General features: G+C 42.3%; 1 protein-coding gene across 1 annotated transcript in view; it reads left to right on the top strand.

The window, feature by feature from the left end:
• The first annotated feature begins 8,483 nt into the window (after positions 1 to 8,483).
• tm9sf2 (transmembrane 9 superfamily member 2) overlaps positions 8,484 to 18,979 on the top strand; it is a 37,436-nt gene continuing 26,940 nt past the window's right edge. The window contains exons 1-7 of the mRNA XM_078402224.1: positions 8,484 to 8,654; positions 11,400 to 11,467; positions 11,639 to 11,732; positions 13,319 to 13,446; positions 15,779 to 15,908; positions 16,831 to 16,952; positions 18,361 to 18,472. Of these exons, the coding sequence (XP_078258350.1) occupies positions 8,514 to 8,654; positions 11,400 to 11,467; positions 11,639 to 11,732; positions 13,319 to 13,446; positions 15,779 to 15,908; positions 16,831 to 16,952; positions 18,361 to 18,472 (795 nt within the window). The 5' untranslated portion in view covers positions 8,484 to 8,513. The remainder of the gene's footprint in view (positions 8,655 to 11,399; positions 11,468 to 11,638; positions 11,733 to 13,318; positions 13,447 to 15,778; positions 15,909 to 16,830; positions 16,953 to 18,360; positions 18,473 to 18,979) is intronic.

Genomic DNA, 18,979 nt, shown 5'->3' with positions numbered 1-18,979 from the left:
TTCGACTGGGCTAGTATTCACTGGAATTGAGAAGGATGAGAGGGGATCTTATAGAAACATATAAAATTCTTAAAGGTCTGGACAGGCTAGATGCAGGAAAAATGTTCCCAATGTTGGGGGAGTCCAGAACCATGGGTCGCAGTTTAAGAGTAAGGGGTAGGCCATTTAGGACTGAGATGAGGAAAAACATTTTCTCTCAGAGTGTTGTGAATTTGTGGAATTCTCTGCCTCAGAAGACAGGAGGCCAATTCACTGGATGCTTTCAAGGGAGAGTTAGATAGAGCTCTTAGGGCTAAAGGAATCAAGGGATATGGGGAAAAGCAGGAACGGGATACTGATTTTAGATGATCAGTTCAAGAAGATGTACAAAAACAATATTTTCTAGAGGTTTTTCTAGAGAATGAGGAAACGCTGTGATGACGATGAAATTAAGTTTTAGTTTATTGACACAGTGTGATATTCGCATTGTACATAGAATTTGGATAATTGTTTATAAACTGCATATATGTATGTTTGTGTGTGTGCATATATGTGTATATATGTATGTATTTATGGGGCATATGTATGGATATATGTATGTATGTATATATTTGTACATATGTACATTCACCGATGAGCCAAAACATTATGACCACTGACAGGTGAAGTGAATAACATTGATTATCTTGTTACAATGGCACCTGTCAAGGGGTGGGATATATTAGGCAGCAAGTGAACAGTCAGTTCTTGACGTTGATGTGTTGGATGTAGGAGAAATGGGCAACTTTATCTCATCTACATATATATATACTATATGTAGATGAGATAAAGTTTGTGAATTAATTGATGACTAGGGGAGAAGGGGTAGGAATAAATAAGTGTGTACTTCCGCCTACTCCATTTCGAACATGTAAGATTTGATTTGTATTGTTTATGAGAATTTATTCATTGAGTTGTGTATAGGTTGTGTATATATATACTGTATGTAGATGAGATAAAGTTTGTGAATTAATTAATGAGTTGGGGAGAAGGGGTAGGAATAAATAAGTGTATATTTCCTCCTACTCCTTTTCGAACATGTAAGATTTAATTTGTGTTGTTTATGAGAATTTATTCATTGAGTTGTGTATAGGTTTATCGTTCATTTCATTTTATTGTTATTTTGTTTTGTTTTTATCTTTTGTTGTTCAAAATAAAATATAAACAACAACAGCCATGATCATATTGAATGGTGCTGGCTCGAAAGGCTGAATGGCCTTATCCTGCACCTATTTTTCTATGTTTCTATATTTTCTCTATATTAAAAGTATGTCTTGATGCATTGAGAAACAGTCACATAATTCTACTGAACATCGGTTTATAACTGCCAAGTTAGGATACTTTTAATTTAGTGTATCCAGTCCACTCACTGGGAGCAACCTGATTTAAATTACTTAATGTCTTTTAGGCAAACTCATTGTACCAGGTAATTATTCTATTAAATCACAACTTCTGCAGTCAGTTTCTTATTACGATAAACCCTCATTATAACGGACCATATTTAGGGGAATTGTGTCCGTTATTGCTGATTGTTCACAATAACCGAGTAAGGGATTTAGAGCATCATTGGATATGTGGTAGAAACAAACAACTGCAGATGCTGGTTAATACACAAAAGGACACAAACTATTGGAGTAACTCAGCAGGTCAGGCAGCATCTCTGGAGAACATGGATAGGTGACGATTCGGGTCGAGAACTTTCTTCAGACTCTCGGTCTGGAACTGGGCCTGGAATCCAGGTAAGTTGACAGCCCGGGTCTGCTAGCAGCCAGGGGAGAGGTGAGAATCGACGGAGACATTGGTTGCGGCCTGCGGGCGGCCGGAGTGCAGGTAAATCGGTTGTGGTGGCAGGCGTGTCCTGAAAGCAGCCGAGGAAACTGTGTGGGCTGGCGGTGGTGGCAGTATGTCTGGCCTGGAAGCAGCCATGAAGGCGATGTGATCTGGCTATGGCAGCCAGGCCTGGCAGTGAAGTTCAGTAATTCTGGCCTGGAAACTGCCGGGGAGGCGGTGCGGGTCGGGTGTGGCGTGGCAGGGAGGCTGTGAGACCTGGTGTCAGCAGCCAATACTAGCAGTGAAGTTTAGTAGATCTGGCCTAGAAATGGCCGGGGAGGCAGTGCGGGCCGGGATTGGCTTCGGAGCCTGGCTTGGCAGTGAAGGTCCATCCGCTATAACCTAAATCTGTTAAATAGTAGTCTGTAATAACGAGGGTTTACTGTAAATTGAATTGGCATTGATATGTAAACACTTTTTTAAAAGTATTTATTGGTGAGGAGCAACGCCCAAAAAAACAATGTGGGTTTGAAACGTCTTCCGGGACCAGTGGTTTGGCAGAATGTGACATTGTCAGGTTGGGGCGGGCCCGCGTGTGAATGTAGACTAATTAAGTTAAAGTATGCTAGAAAGTTAAATCGAATATAGTAGGACAGAATGGCAGATGCTGGTTTAAATCAAAGGTCGACACAAAAACCTGAAGTAACTCAGTGGGACAGGCAGCATCTCTGGAGAGTAGGAATGGGTGACGTTTCGGATCGAGACCCTTCTTCAGAGATGCTGCCTGGCCCGCTGAGTTACTCCAGCTTTTTGTGGTCTCTCAGGTTCCTATCTTCCCCCTCTCACCTTATACCTTTAACATCTTGTTCTTGATTCCCCTGCTCTGGGGAAAAGACTGTATTCGCCATATCTATTCCCTTTGTGACTTTATACACCTCTGTAAGTTGACCCCTAAGCTTCCTGTGCTCTAAGAAATAAAGTCCTACCCTGCTCAGCTTCTCCCTATAATTCAGACCCGTGAGTCCTGGTAACACCCTCGTAAAACTACTCTGCATTCTTTCCAGCTTAATGACATCCTTTTTATAGAAGGATGACTAAAATTGAGCATAATACTCCAAATGCAGCCTTGTCAACATATTGTACAACTGTAACATAACATCCCAACTTCTGTACTTAATATTCTGACTGATGAAGGTCAATATACCAACAGTCTTTTTGACCACCCAAACTATCTGTGACGCCTCTTTCAGGGGACTATGTACTTGCATTCCTCAATCCTTTGCTCTACAACACTTCCCAGGGACCTGCCATTCTCGGTGAAGGTCCTGCCCTGGTTAGACTTCCCGAAATGCAACACCTTGAACTTAACCGCATTAAACCATTAGCCATTCTCAGTCTACTTGCCCAGCTGGTCAATATCCGGCTGTAATTTTTGATAACCACTTTTTCGCTATCTGTGATACGGGCGAATTGAGTATCATCTGCAAACGTATTCATCTTGCCTTGTACATTCTCATGTGAGAAGCACAGCAGTCAACTTGTGCAGAGCAATCTATCGCAAACAGCAGCAAAACAAAGCAAGTAATTAGCTTGAATGACATTGAGTGAGAGATAAATATCAATGACATTAGCAAAACCTCAAAATACTCTCATGGGATGTTTCAAATCTACCCAAGTTTAATATCGTAGTGGATCCCAGTACCCCTCCATACCACACTGGTGGGATGGGGTAAATTTCTGGAGTGAGATTTGAACCACAAACTTCTGATTCAGAGGCAAAAGAATGTTCCACCCAACAATTGAAAACAACATATGCTGAAAACTTGAAATTAAAACAGAAAATGCTGGAAACACTCCCCAGGTCAGATTCAATAGGAAGAGGAACAACTCAAACATTTAATGTGTAGGAAGGGACTGCAGATACTGGTTTATACTGAAGATAGACACAATCTATCCAGTCTGAACCAGTCAGAAGAAGGGTCTCAACCTGAAATGTTCTCTCCAGAAATGCTGCCTGTCCCACTGAGTTACTCCAGCATTTTGTGTCTATCTTCAACCCAATCATTTCAGGCATCCTGTTTCCAACATTTTCTGATTTTGGACTAGGTACAGTGCCCTCCATAATGTTTGGGAAAAAGACCCATGATTTAGTTATTTGCCTCTGTACTCCACAATTTGAGATTTGTAATAGAAAAATCACATGTGGTTAAAGTGCACATTGCCAGATTTTAGTAAAGGCCATTTTTATACATTTTATACCTCCTTCATGCAGGTATAAGAGAGCTCACAGCACTTTGTCTTTTCTCCAGTCTTTCCATCACCTTAGGAAACTTTTATTGTAGTTTATCAACACGAGGTCCAACGTTGTGCCAATGAAAGTCAAAGAAGCCATTATGAGATTTAGAACCAAGAATAAAACTGTTAGAGACATCAGCCAAACCTTAGGCTTACCAAAATCAACTGTTTGGAGCATCATTATGAAGAAAGTGAGCACTGGTGAGCTTACTAATCACAAAGGGACTGGCAGGCCAAGGAAGACCTCCACAGCTGATGACAGAAGAATTAGACAATAGACAATAGGTGCAGGAGTAGGCCATTCGGCCCTTCGAGCCATTCAATGCAATCATGGATAATCATTCTCAATCAGTACCCCATTCCCGCCTTCTCCCCATACTCCCTCTCTGTAATAAAGAAAAATCCCCAAACACGTGTCCGACAGATCAAAAACACTCTTCAGGAATCAGGTGTGGATTTGTCAATGACCACTGTCCACAGAAGACTTCATGAACAGAAACACAGAGGCTACACTGCAAGATGCAAACCACTGGTTAGCTGCAAAAATAGGATGGCCAGGTTACAGTTTACCAAGAAGTACTTAAAAGAGCAACCACAGTTCTGAAAAAAGGTCTTGTGGACAGATGAGACGAAGATTAACTTATATCAGAGTGATGGCAAGAGCAAAGTATGGAGGAGAGAAGGAACTGCATACCACCTCATCTGTGAAACTCGGTGGTGGGGTGTTATGGCCTGGGAATGTCTGGTTGCTGAAGGTAATGGCTCACTTATCTTCATTGATTATACAACTGCTGATGGTAGTCGCAATGAATTTTGAAGTGTATAGACACTTCCTATCAGCTCAAGTTCAAACAAATGCCTCAAAACATTGGCCGGCGGTTCATTCTACACCAAGACAATGATCCCAAACATACTGCTAAAGCAACAAAGGAGTTTTTCAAAGCTAGAAAATGGTCAATTCTTGAGTGTCCAATTCAATCACCCGATCTGAACCCAATTGATCATGTCTTTTATATGCTGAAGAGAAAACTGAAGGGGACTAGCCCCCACTACATCACCTCTCTGGCTCCGACCCCACCCTCTCTGATCACTTAGCCATCACCATGTCTGTCAACATTCCCACCCCAGCTCCAAAGCAAAAACGCAAAATCAACTTCCGCAAGCTGAACTCTGTTTCACCTACCTCGCTCTCATCCTCCCTCTCTGAAATAATGTCCGCCTCTCCCTTCGTTGACCTACACAGCCCCTCTGACCTCACTGACTACTACAACCGCACTCTCTCCTCCTGCCTCGACCAGCTTGCACCTATAAAAACCAAAACAGTTTCCTTCACCCACTCTGCTCCCTGGTTTACCCCTGAACTCCACGTGATGAAAACTCATGCCCGCCAACTTGAAAGACTCCGCAACAAAACAGGTCTCACAATTCACTCCCAAGCCTACAAAGACCACATACAGCACTATAAAGATGCCCTCTCCCGTGCCCACTCCACCTACTACTCTCAAATAATTCACTCTGGCTCCGGAAACCCAAAAACACTCTTCTCTACAATAAACAAACTCCTCAGCCCCCTGGACACCATCTCCCAATCATTCACAGTTGACAAATGCACCATTTTCCTTTCATTCTTCCAAAGCAAAATAGACAACATCTACAGCACCTTAACCACCAACGCACCTGCTCCCCCTCAAACCACCTGCCCCCCCTTATCCTGTCAGCCCCTGCCTCAGTTCTCCCCAATCTCCACCACGACCTCTCTGACCTCTTCACAGGAATAAAAACTGCCACCTGCTCTCTGGACCCCATCCCCTCCAGCTTTGTCAAGGCCTGCCTTCCTGCTCTCTCTCCACTTATCACTGCAACAATAAACTCCTCCCTGTCCACTGGCATCGTCCCGCCATCCCTCAAAATCGCTGCTGTCACCCCCATTCTGAAAAAACCTGGTCTAAACCCTGACACCCCAAACAACTTCAGACCAATCTCCAACCTACCCTTTCTGTCCAAAGTTTTGGAACGTGCTGTAGCTTCCCAACTCAAATACCACCTCTCTACCAATAACCTGTATGAAACTTTCCAATCCGGATTCCGCTCAAACCACTGTACTGAAACTGCGCTCCTCAAAATCACAAACGACATTCTCCTCTCCTCCGACGCTGGCAACCTCAACATCCTCATCCTACTTGACCGCAGCGCCGCCTTTGACACCATAAATCACTCCATTCTCCTCACCCGACTTGAAACCTCCCTTAACATCACCGGAAAAGCCCTATCCTGGTTCAAATCTTACCTCTCTGACAGACACCAGTTCATCTCCATTAACAACTGTAAATCCCCCACCGCTCCCCTCCCCCAAGGTGTCCCCCAAGGCTCAGTCCTTGGCCCCCTCCTCTTCATCCTCTACCTGTTCCCCCTTGGTCAATTAATCCGCCGTCATGGTCTCAACTTCCACTGCTTCGCCGATGATATCCAGCTCCTCATCTCCACCAAGTCAATCTCCCCCACCACACACTCTACACTGACAAACTGCATCACTGAAATAAAATCTTGGCTTCAATCAAACTTCCTCAAACTCAATTGCAACAAATCTGAAATCATCATCATTGGTCCAAAAACGCTCACCAAATCCACCCAAAACTTCATCCTCAACATTGATGGTCTCCCAGTATCCACCTCACCTCACATCCGGAATCTTGGAATCATCCTTGATCAAACCCTCTCCTTCGACAAACACATCAAACACATCACAAAGACAGCCTTCTTCCACCTCAAAAACATTGCCCGTCTCCGTCCATCCCTCTCCTCCACAGCTGCAGAAACCCTCATCCACGCCTTCATCACCTCCCGTCTGGACTACTGCAACAGCCTCCTCTATGGCGCACCCTCAAAAATCATCAATAAACTTCAATACATTCAAAACTCCGCTGCCCGTCTACTCACACACACCTCGATCCGTGACCATATCACCCCCGTACTTTATAAACTCCACTGGCTCCCCATCCCCCAGAGAATCCAGTACAAAATCCTCCTCATAACCTACAAAGCCCTCCATAACCTGGCCCCATCCTACCTGACCGACCTCCTCCACAGGCACACTCCCACCTGCACCCTCCGCTCTGCCGCTGCCAATCTCCTATCCCCCCACATCCAGACCAAACTCAGATCCTGGGGAGACAGGGCTTTCTCCATCGCTGCTCCCACCCTATGGAACTCACTACCCCAAACCGTTAGAGACTCCTCCACACTCACCACATTCAAAACATCGCTGAAGTCTCACCTGTTCAGTACTGCCTTCAACCACTGAAGGTCACCTCACCTACTGTCTCCTTTCTCTGTTCATTTATTTATTTACTTATTTATCTATTTATTCATTTCCCTATGTTCTCAAAATCTCTGTAAAGCGTCTTTGAGTATATGAAAAGCGCTATATAAATAAAATGCATTATTATTATTATTAAAACAAGCATAAGCTAAAGATGGCTGCAACACAGGCCTGGCAGAGCATCACCAGAGAAGACACCCAGCAACTGGTGATGCCCATGAATCTCAGACTTCAAGCAGTCATTGCATGCAAAGGGTATGCCACAAAATACTGTGACTACTTTCATTTACATGACATTGCTGTGTCACAAATGTTATGGTGCCTGAAATGGGGGGGGGTTATGTATAAACATTGCTGTAATTTCGACATGGTGAAACCAAAATGTATAAAAATTGCCTTTATTTAAATCTGACAATGTGCACGTTAACCACATGTGAATTTTTCTATTTACAAATCTCAAATTGTGGAGTACAGAGGCAAATAAATAAATGATGGGTCTTTGTCCCCAAAATTATGGAGGGCACTGTAACTATTTCCAACATTTGCTGATTTTGAACTAGACATCCCTATTTCCAACATTTGCTGATTTTGAACTAGACTTCCCTATTTCCAACATTTGCTGATTTTGAAATAGACATTCCTATTTCCAACGTTTGCTGATTTTTTGAACTAGACATCCCTATTTCCAACATTTGCTGATTTTTTGAACTAGACATCCCTATTTCCAACGTTTGCTGATTTTGAACTAGACATCCCTATTTCCAACATTTGCTGATTTTGAACTAGACATCCCTATTTCCAACATTTGCTGATTTTGAAATAGACATCCCTATTTCCAACATTTCCTGATTTTGAACTAGACATCCCTATTTCCAACGTTTCCTGATTTTTTGAACTAGATATCCTCTTCAGAGGCATTGCTGGGATTCACAGAGCCAGACCCTTCAGCCTTTCAAGCATGTGCTATCTCAAATGGTGCCCCTCCCACAGCCCTGCACCTCCCACCCTCGCAAGGTGTCAGCGGGAGGAGTCCTCCACCGTCCCACAATGCCGCGGGTGTGCGCGTTGACGTGTCGGTTTGTGACGCTGCGGGCCGAGCGGGAGGGTGAGGATGGGGACGAGGATGAGGATGTGTTCGTGTTCCCGGCTGCTGCTGCTGCTCGCCACCGCCGCTCTCCGCCTCGCCTCCACTTTCTACCTGCCCGGCCTGGCCCCCGTCAACTTCTGTGACATCGATAGCGCCGAGTGTCAGGTGAGGCGGCCGGTCCGGGGGCGGGGGAACCAGGGCCGTGCGGAACCGCACTCAGTCACCACCCACCCCCCCTCCCTCACCACCCCCCCGCCCTCCCTCACCACCCCCCCCCTCACCACCCCCCCCCCCCTCACCACCCCCCCCCCCCTCCCTCACCACCCCCCCCCCCTCCCTCACCACCCCCCCCTCCCTCACCACCCCCCCCCCTCCCTCACCACACCCCCCCCCTCCCTCACCACCCCCCCCCCTCCCTCACCACCCCCCCCCTCCCTCACCACCACCCCCCTCCCTCACCACCCCCCTCCCTCACCACCCCCTCCTCCCTCACCACCCCCTCCTCCCTCACCACCCCCTCCTCCCTCACCACCCCCTCCTCCCTCACCATCCCCCCCTCCCTCACCACCCCCCCCTCCCTCACCACCCCCCCCTCCCTCACCACCCCCCCCTCCCTCACCACCCCCCCCTCCCTCACCACCCCCTCCACCCTCACCACCCCCCTCCTCCCTCACCACCCCCTCCTACCTCACCACCCCCTCCTCCCTCACCCCCCCACCCCATCCTCACCCCATCCTCACCACCCCCTCCTCCCTCACCACCCCCCTCCCTCACCACAACCCCCTCCCTCACCACCCGCCCATCTCCCTCCCTTGCCCTCGACACCCCCCTCCCTTGCTCTCGATCCCCCCTCCCTTGCCCTCGATCCCCCCTCCCTTGCCCTCGATCCCCCCTCCCTTGCCCTCGATCCCCCCCTCCCATGCCCTCGGTTCCCCCCTCCCATGCCCTCGGTTCCCCCCTCCCATGATGATCCCCCTGGATATTCCTTCCCCCCCTTCATCCCCCTCCCCTCCTTGAACCCCCTCCCCCACTTGATCCTCCTCCCCCCCTTGATTCTCCTCCTCCTCCTCGCCCTTGACCCCTCTTCCTCACTCTCGACCCCTCCCCTCCCTCGACATCTGCAACATCCTCTCCACCCACTACCTCCCCCCCTCCCCCCCCATGACTCCCTCTCCTCTCTTGATTACTCCTTCCCACCGTCAACCCCCACTACCCCATTCATCTCCCACCCTCATCCATCCACATCCAACTGCTCGCACAAACCCTTCTCCTATGCAAACCCCCGACCCCAAGGAGATACTTGCCGTAGAGGGTGTATAGTGAAGTGCTATTGGACAGGTTCCAGGGATTACACCTTTGCCATGTTGCAACGGAAATGGAGAGAGATTAGTTCTGTACTCTCGTGTTTAAGAACAAATGGAAGTATCATTGAAACTGACAACATTCTACAGGGCTCAATACAATGTTATCCATGGCTGAGGATTTAAGAACCAGGGATCACAATCTCAAAATAGGAGGTAGGCCATTTAGAAATTAGAAGTATTTTCTTCGCACATCGTGAACCTTTCGATTTCTTTATCGAGAAGCACTGTGGAGGTTCAGTTGCTCAGAAGATTAAAGATAGATTTTGTACCTTAAGGAAATTAAGGGAAATAGGTTTGAGACTTCTATTGTAACCGTGAACAATTGGCTGCTCTGAATTATTGAACATAGCCATCAAACCCAGACAATGTCACAGGTGGCCTTTCCAAGTTAGTAAACTAGAGGACATTCAGTTCAACTATAGGGTAAAACAACAGCATAGTTACTGATGAAATGTGGTTCTTTTACCAGGTTGTGAGCACATTTTCTGCCACTGGTTTTCAGATTGTTCGTCCTGATTTCTGGATTACCGAGCCTGCAGTTTAACTCCTATACTATTTCACCCAAATTTAGAAAGGGTGAGATAGGAGAGATAAATGAGGCTGTTTATTTGAATAATGAAAATTCGGTGATTCTTCATGAATCTTTATTTACATAGATTTATGACCAACCTTTTCAATATCAAACTGCCGTCATTCAGTTGCCTGTTTTATTCAGTCATCCTTCTTGAAAATGTATTTCACATGCGATATTGTGGACTAAAGGTTCTTTGGATTATTCCAGGAAAAAGTGATAATCTGAATCTTGAATTGCATTGATGTTGAATATAAATATTAAACAGTTTTTAAAGAACTACATTTGCTTCAGCAATTTAAAACTCTGTTAGTGTTTATCTTGTAAAGCACAGAATTTGGCAAGGCTGCAATGTTTTCTGCATCGCCAAACCCTGAAAGTACATTCAAGTACTTGACCTTCAATGAATAGAAGCATGAGTAGGCCACCAAGGCTCTTGTAGTTGCTCTGTCATTGTAGGAGGTCATGATAGATCATTAACCTGAGTACCGCTTTACTGCACCAACTCCACTTCCCTCAATTCCCTTAATGCCCCAAAATCTTTCTACTTATTTCCTGCATGTACTCAACAACTGTATCTCCACAATTCTTAGAGAATTAGAGAGATTCTTGCTTTCTGGAAGGAAATGTCTATTTTTTTGTATTAAAAATTACCACTAGTTCAAGACATCCAGACAAACCAGAATCTCCCGCATTAACTGCATCAGCTCCTGTGGTATGTTTTGACAAGAGTCTCTCATTTTCCAAACTCAAGTGTATGTGCAATCATAATCTCTCAGGATTAACCTAGCATCCCAGGAATCAATCAGGTGAAACATTTTTGCACTCATTTTGATGCGTATATGCTTCCTTAGTTGGTAAAACAGTCCTGCACATGATGTCTACATCTCCCCAGAGCCTTATTATTACTGTATAAGTTGAGGTTAACTTGTCAGGAAAATTTATAAGAGTTTTTTTCTCTTTGTCCCCTTCCAGATTGCCATTGAATTATTTGTAAACAGGCTTGATTCGGTGGAATCTGTCCTTCCTTATGAGTATGCTGCGTAAGTAAATGTATTAAATTTGAAACCTTTAGAATTTATTTGTGCTTAGACAATTAATTGATTTATTAGAAAAAAAAATCTGGCTTTATCTACATGTTCAAATAATAGCTTGCATTTAAATTGAAAATTTATTGAGTTGGGAAAATGTAAAAATGTTTCTTCCTGGTAAAGGTTTGATTTCTGTCAGTTGGAAGAGGAAAAGCGCCCATCAGAAAACCTTGGCCAAGTACTGTTTGGTGAGAGGATTGAGCCATCTCCATACAAGGTAAAGATTTGCCTTTCTTCAATTACAAATAAATACAGTTTCTCATTTTATACATACAAAAGCAGATGTTTCTCATTCAAAGATATTCAAGTACAAAGCGGGAGTTAAAAGTACAAAATAACTGCATCTCAAGTTTCACCTCCACTTGTCAATTTCAATTATTTCAGGCAGTTGTAACATCTATATTTTGCCAGACTAGTGAGAGTAAGATCAACCAAGGTTGATGCATGTTGTGCTGGCCAGAGTGTCAAATTGTTTTCATTTAAAGCTCAGTTGCCTTTTAAGTTTTCTCAAGTATCGAATTGTTGAATCCAATTCTCCATGACTCCCTAACATTATTATATTCTGCCAAACTGGTTCAACTGGATAGACACCATTAGACAAATTGTAACCGCAGTGGTTACAAAATACCCATTAGTTTTCAGCAGATTCAAGTTCCTTTACATACTTATCATGGTTTGTATGGTAGATCCTTTCAATGAAGCCCTTTCTAATTTAAGAACGTTCTACATTTTGGATGCCTGAAGGAAAAGATCACATCAAGAAAACTTAATCGTTAAAGCATTTTTGTATTTTTAAAAAATCTTGAGGAAAGTGAGCTGATAGTGAAAATGTTGTTTAGTTTTGTTATTCACATCGCCGGGTTGTCACATAGTACTGTTCTGCTTGAAACGATAGGCTCTACCAAAATGTCTTAAAAGCAGAAAATGCTGGGATGATCCGGTGTTGGGCGGCATCAGGTGTCGGGCAGGTGGATAGAGGAGCATTGATGATGTTTCAGGTCAATGACTAGTTCCCAGCAGCCGTAGTTTATTGCAATATTTTTAATTTTTTCAATTTCCTATTTACAAGTACAATAATATGATTACAGTCTTATTTATCTTCAGTATTCTCATTCTGTTGGGTACCATGAGTAAGGTTAATTGAAAATCAATATAGAACTAATTTTATATAGATTTCTCTCATTTTAAGATTTTGCTTCTTAATTTTATCCATCACTTCTACTTTTTTCTGCTTTTTTTCTCCAGCTTCTTGCTTCTCCCTGGTTCCTATTCATTTCTTCATTCTTTCTTTAGTTTATGCATATAACATCAGCAGCTTGCATTTATATGGTAGTATTTAACATAAGAAAACATCTAAGACACCAGAAGAAAGTAATCAGATACAAATTGGTAAACAAACCACAGGAGGAGATATTTTGGACAGGTGATTATGATCTTGGTCATTGATCTTGCTTTTGCATTGATCTTGCTTTGAATTTTATGGGCATCTGTGTTGAATAGTAAACTGGCCACATATAGATCAGAACTATTCCTCTAATGGAGAAGGTATGCTTTCAAAGACACCTGTCATTGATGCACAATATTATGAGATAAATGGCTATTGCAATAAAGATTGTTGCATAGTAGCAAACTTGCGAAAATCAAACTCAGAAATCCAAGAATTGAAGTAAAGTTGAAAGAAACGTAATGTGAAATAATCGGTTACATTTTATTTGTCCTTATGAGCTACATTATAGTTAATTTGAGGAGTTCTCAAAAATTGTGTTCTAAACAAAACCTGAAAGATGATTTGTTAATTTGCAGTTCCACTTCAAGAAACAGGAGGTGTGTAAACATGTATGCACAAAAGAATATAACATTGGGAAAGCAGAGGACAAATCAAAGTTGATGTTTTTAAAAAATGGCATGCAGTTAAATTATCAACATCATTGGTGAGTAGTTCAAAACAGTTATGGTTGCTTTATATAAAATAAACATAATTTGTTCTGTCTGTAAACATCCTCTTGAAAAGATATGTCACATAATTTCATAGTTCTGCCATATTGTTCCCATTAAAATTAGTCATGAGCTTTCATATAATTGGCCATATTTTTTGACAAATATAGGACAGCCATCTTGCTGTTAATTGCTGGGTTTACTTTGCAAATATGTTTTTCTTACTGTTAGGCATAAAAATATATTTGCTTTGACCAACAATAGTGACATTTAGAGGCTTTAAGATCGGCACATGGATAAGTGGGGAATGAAGGCGTAAGGGTCATGAGCAGGTAGAGGAAATTAGTTTGACTTGGCATTGTGTTCAGCATGGATATGGTGGGCTGAAAGGCCTGTTCCTGTGCTGTATTGCACTATGATGGTATATCAGTGGCCTTGCCAATCAAGTGAAGGGTTTGAAAACACACTGTTGGTGCAGTCATCTCTCATGCAGCATGTTCCTCCAGTTAAGCATTTCCTTGGGTCCATAGGTTTCATCCCAGACTGCATGCACAGATTCTGAGAGTGGAGTTTGAATCCTCTATTGTAAAACTCATGCCATGTAAACTAAGTTAACAAATAAATGAAACATGCTAAAATGCCAGCCAAAGATTTCAGTGTTGTTCACTTGATTTTAATGGTGCCTTTATGTATACCATCTTGTAGAGGCAGCCAAATAAAAATGATTGGAAGTGGGTTTCCAAAACAGAGGTTATGTTTAAACAAATTTGTAGCTCTGTTATGCAGTAAATTTTGTCAGAGAACCGGCATTGTAGGCAGTTCAGAAGAGATTCAATCAGATAATTGCTGGATTGAGAGGGTTGTCCTGTCATGAAAAGCTTTTAACAAATTAAACCTGTATTCTTTGGCGTTTAGAAGAATGAGTGGTGACCCTATTGAAATAGATCTGTGGGAGCATGACAAAATTGACATTCAGATATATTAACTGGTGGGTGTTGCAAATAAGAAGACACATTTACACAGATAAGGGAATTTAAAGGTAATTTAAAACTGAGATGAATTGGAATTTCTTCTGAGTGTGATGAATCTCTGGAATTCTTCACTCCCAAGAATTGTGAAACTAGATCACTGTAAGTAGTTTAAAAGGAGATCAGGGAATTGAGGCTCTGAACTGGAAATTGAGGGCTCTGTTGAGTCCTCGAGCAGACCAGTCATGATATTGAAAAGTGGTGCAAGTTTGAGGAGCCAGGTGGCCGACTCCGGCACCTGTCTATGCTGTTGTAGAGGAGTTTGGTGAAATGCAGATGTGCTGAGACTGATGATGATCTGAGTACTAGGCCTGGGGGTGTGGGGTGATTGCGAGATAGACATGAGAGAGATATCTCTGAAATGAGGCTGATGGTGAGTAGGCCCCGAGACATCTGGCTTTGTGAGTGGGACAGATAGCGAGTCAGTTGTTAAGCCACAGATTAGTTCATTTTAACTCGTCGAATGCAATCCTGCATTAGTTATCTGTGGATGTTTTATTTCAGGGTGGCTTGCTGCTTCAATAACCACATTCATTAATTTGATTAATCACATCGATCAGAATGATTCTAAGTTAGATCCTTATCTATATTTGCTTAACTAATCTAAATTGCTTGACGGGTGAGATTTGCAATAGGGGACCATCATCTTTACATCGAGGAAGAATGTCCAGAGTTCTGACTTCCTGCTGGGTGTGTACGCCCAGCATGAGAGGCCCTCAGGCCCTAACAGAGTTTGAATCTCCTTCAAAAGGGAAAAGTTAGAAGATAAAACACAATGTATTCGGTGTTTAAAATAATTATAAAATTACACATGACTGGAAATAATTAAACAGATAATCATGAAGAAGATGTAATTGCTGAAAATATATATTTGAGATGATGAGGCTTTTTCAACAAAAGCATTGTTTAAGAGGCAAGTGTGATCTTTGTACATGTAGTAGCCACAATAATCTAGAAATGAAGAGGCGGTCGGAAGAAGATGGGAAACCCAAGAGCCCTGTTAAAACAAAGAGTAGAATGCAGATCCCATTCTAGAAATGTTGGGAAGGGGTAATGATGGGTAGTTATGACATTGTGGTAAAGAAAGAAATTCAGTATTTCCCATAACACTGAGAAGTGGCTGCTCTAATTCCTAGGACCATAGAAAATAGTTAATGAAATTATGGGAGTGCTCACTGACAGACCAAGCGATAGAGTAGTAGTGCACGTTTTTGCTCATGAAGGGAAGCTGAGGAGTGCTTATTCATTAATGTAAATTAGCTACTTATGCCTTTGATCAATATATTTAATTTGCACGCAGGATCATTGATAATATGCCAGTCACATGGTGCTATGATGTGGAAGATGGACAGAAATTTTGTAATCCGGGATTTCCCATTGGTTGCTACATTACAAAAGCTGGCCGCCCAAAAGATGCTTGTGTCATTAGCGTAAGTTTGCAAATATATTAGATATTTGAGTGCTGACCCTAATTTTTGACCAAAGATTCAAACACAATGTCATTAAGTGGGCAAATGCATGGCCGGAGTTGAAGCTGTTCAGTATCTGCACTCGTACCTCCTGGATTTCCAAAAGAACTGTTCAAGAAAAAAAATCAAACATTCCTTTCACAAAAAAACACCTTCCCAAATCTTCCTGTGTCAGTGCAGATTATGTCCACAGAATTGAAATCTGTGCTTAATTTCATGCACCTTTTGTCTACTGATATTGGAAATATTTTCTTTAGTTCCATGCCAGGTTTGGCACATGCGATATTTTATTGTTGGGGAAGGAAACTGTGTTGCAGAATCGCATGTAATGTGACCTTCTGGGTTTCCTCCTACATCCTATAGAGCTGTTGCTTTGTACATTAATTGACCTCTGTAAATTGTCCCTGTGTGCAAAAGTGGGATAACATAGAGCTATTATGTACGGGTGCAAAAGTGGGATAACATAGAGCTATTATGTACGGGTGATCAATTGTCATCATGGGCCGAAGAGCCTGCTTCCATGCTGTATCTTTCAATCAAAGAAAAGCATGAGGTGGGTGAAAGGTTTGTACAATCTTGTTTCTTTAAATTCTATAAAGACTAATTTTGTTTCCCACGTGCTATGGATTAGACTTGACAGTGTCTTGACTGTGTTCACAATCATTTGACAGTGACCACTCTGCCACCCCACGTAATTAGTTTTTGACATTTAGAAGCCATTGTCATTTGAGCAAAAGAGGTAAATTATTGCATGTTTGTAAGTTCAGTTTTCTTCAATGAAACCTTGATTGTAACAAACAAATGAATAACACACAAATTTAGACAAATCTTAGTACCAAGTATAACTAAGTTTATGACTAATTTTTCACATTCCATTGTACAGACTTCCTTCAATGAGAAGGACACTTACTATATCTTCAATCATGTGGATATCACAATATATTACCACAGTGAAGTTGGAAATGCTGGAGCAAGACTTGTGGCTGCTAAATTAGAACCAAAAAGGTATGCAAAATTTAAAAGATATGTACAATATTAAAGGATGTGTAGGAAAAAACTGCAGATGCTGGTTCAACTTGAAGGTAGACACAAAATGCTGGAGTAACTCAGCGGGTGAGGCAGCATCTCAGGAGAGAAGGAATGGGTGACGTTTCAGGTCAAGACCCTTCTTCAGACTGAAAAATGTTCCCAATGTTGGGCGAGTCCAGAACCAGGGCCAGTCTTAGAATAAAGGGGAGGCCATTTAAAACTGAGGTGAGAAGGAACTTTTCACCCAGAGAGTTGTGAATTTGTGGAATTTTCTGCCTTAGAGGGCAGTGGAGGCCAAATCACTGGATGGATTTAAGAGAGATTTAGATAGAGCTCATGGGGCTAGTGGAATCAAGGGATATGGAGAGAAGGAAGGTACGGGTTATTGATTGTGGATGATCAGCCATGATCACAATGAATGGCGGTGCTTGTTCGAAGGGCCGAATGGCCTCCTCCTGCACCTATTTGCTATGTTTCTATGTCACCCATTCCTTCTCTCCTGAGATGCTGCCTGACCTGCTGAGTTACTCCAGCATTTTGTGACTACCTGTACAGTATTAAATGTTATCAAAATATTTTGAACATATTAGAAATCGTGCATTTGCGTGCATTGTCTGCTGAAATTGTCTATTCTATATTCCCTTGTATTTCTTATGGAAAATGCCTGCTTATATCCTTTTCAATTGAGATGCTGGCAGTAATGCGTATTTTGTGTTGAATTTAGTTGTCTACCATGCAAGTGCAGGGGTCTGACAGTGAAATGGTAGTTTGAAATTACCAATGAAGTGGTAGATTTTGGCAAACAACTTTTGAAGTTTTTAGATTCACCCTTAAAATCTGGTGTATGCGAGTACAGTACAGTGACTGCTGTTAACTTGTATTTTCAGTGAAATTTGAATCTCAAAAGTTTACACAAAGCATTTATCTGGCCTCTTGCTATACCTAGCATTCACTATTGAGTTCAGGGACACTCCATTACTGAGCTGAGGGGCTGAATACAATGTGTGTCACGCCAGCTTTACAACGGTCATATCCAGCACAGCCCTATTCATTTAGAGTCATAGAGTGATTTTGGAGGGATACGTAAGTTTCCCAAACCTATTTTGAGTGCTCTTGGGAAAGGACCTTGGACATTGTAGCATTTGAGGGACAGCTGTGGAACCTGGGCATGATATCATTGGAGCTGCATGGTCATAAAGGGTTAATAAGGGATGGTGTAGGCAATAGTTTGGCTATGACAAAATTCATTTTTTTGTCATTAACAGGATAGAAAATCACTTAATTGTTTTGATTTATTTCACCTTTTGATCTTAATATTCTTGGGAAGAAATTGCATTTTTATTTTGTATTTTTAATTATATATCATGAATTTATGTCTTAACAGCTTCAAGCATGCACATATCGATAAACCTGAATGTTCAGGACCTCCCATGGGAATCCCTAATGAAATTAAAGAGAAAATTAGTATTGCCTATACATATTCCATTAACTATGTTGTAAGTAAATCTTTAACTTTTCCCCATAAATATATAAATAACAATAGGGAATTAAGATGAGTTTTGATTTAAATTTGGGAGAAGTGGTATATAATGGATTTGTGTTGCTGTTTCCCTGAATTGAAAGAATGAGAGGGAAAAGATCAGAAAAGCACTTGCAGCAAAAGGGACAAGAATTTTATTCCAAAAGAATGCGAACAAATTTTGAAAGAGAAAGGAAAATATTATTGTGCAGAGGAATAAAATTTGAAGGAGGAAAGACTCAAGGAGGTCCCTGGTGAAATAAAAGTTTAAACTGTTTCATAGCTATCAAATCCAGAGCAAATTGGTGAACTTCAGTTTTGGTAGAAAATTATATTCCAGTATCCAGTGGACTTGAACTCGCATGTTAGCCTACAATGTGAGCCAGGGGTTCCAGTATGCATCAGCAGATAGAGCCAGAGTTCTGATCCAGTATACTAGGAGTTAGGAATGTAGGTAGATCTGCAGCTAAAGCCAAGATCCGGA

The sequence above is a fragment of the Rhinoraja longicauda genome, chromosome 7 (genome assembly GCF_053455715.1).
Source record: "Rhinoraja longicauda isolate Sanriku21f chromosome 7, sRhiLon1.1, whole genome shotgun sequence".
In the NCBI taxonomy this organism is placed as follows: domain Eukaryota; kingdom Metazoa; phylum Chordata; class Chondrichthyes; order Rajiformes; family Arhynchobatidae; genus Rhinoraja; species Rhinoraja longicauda.
Note: the sequence above shows the minus strand (reverse complement) of the source record. Positions and strands in the feature narration are given on the sequence as shown.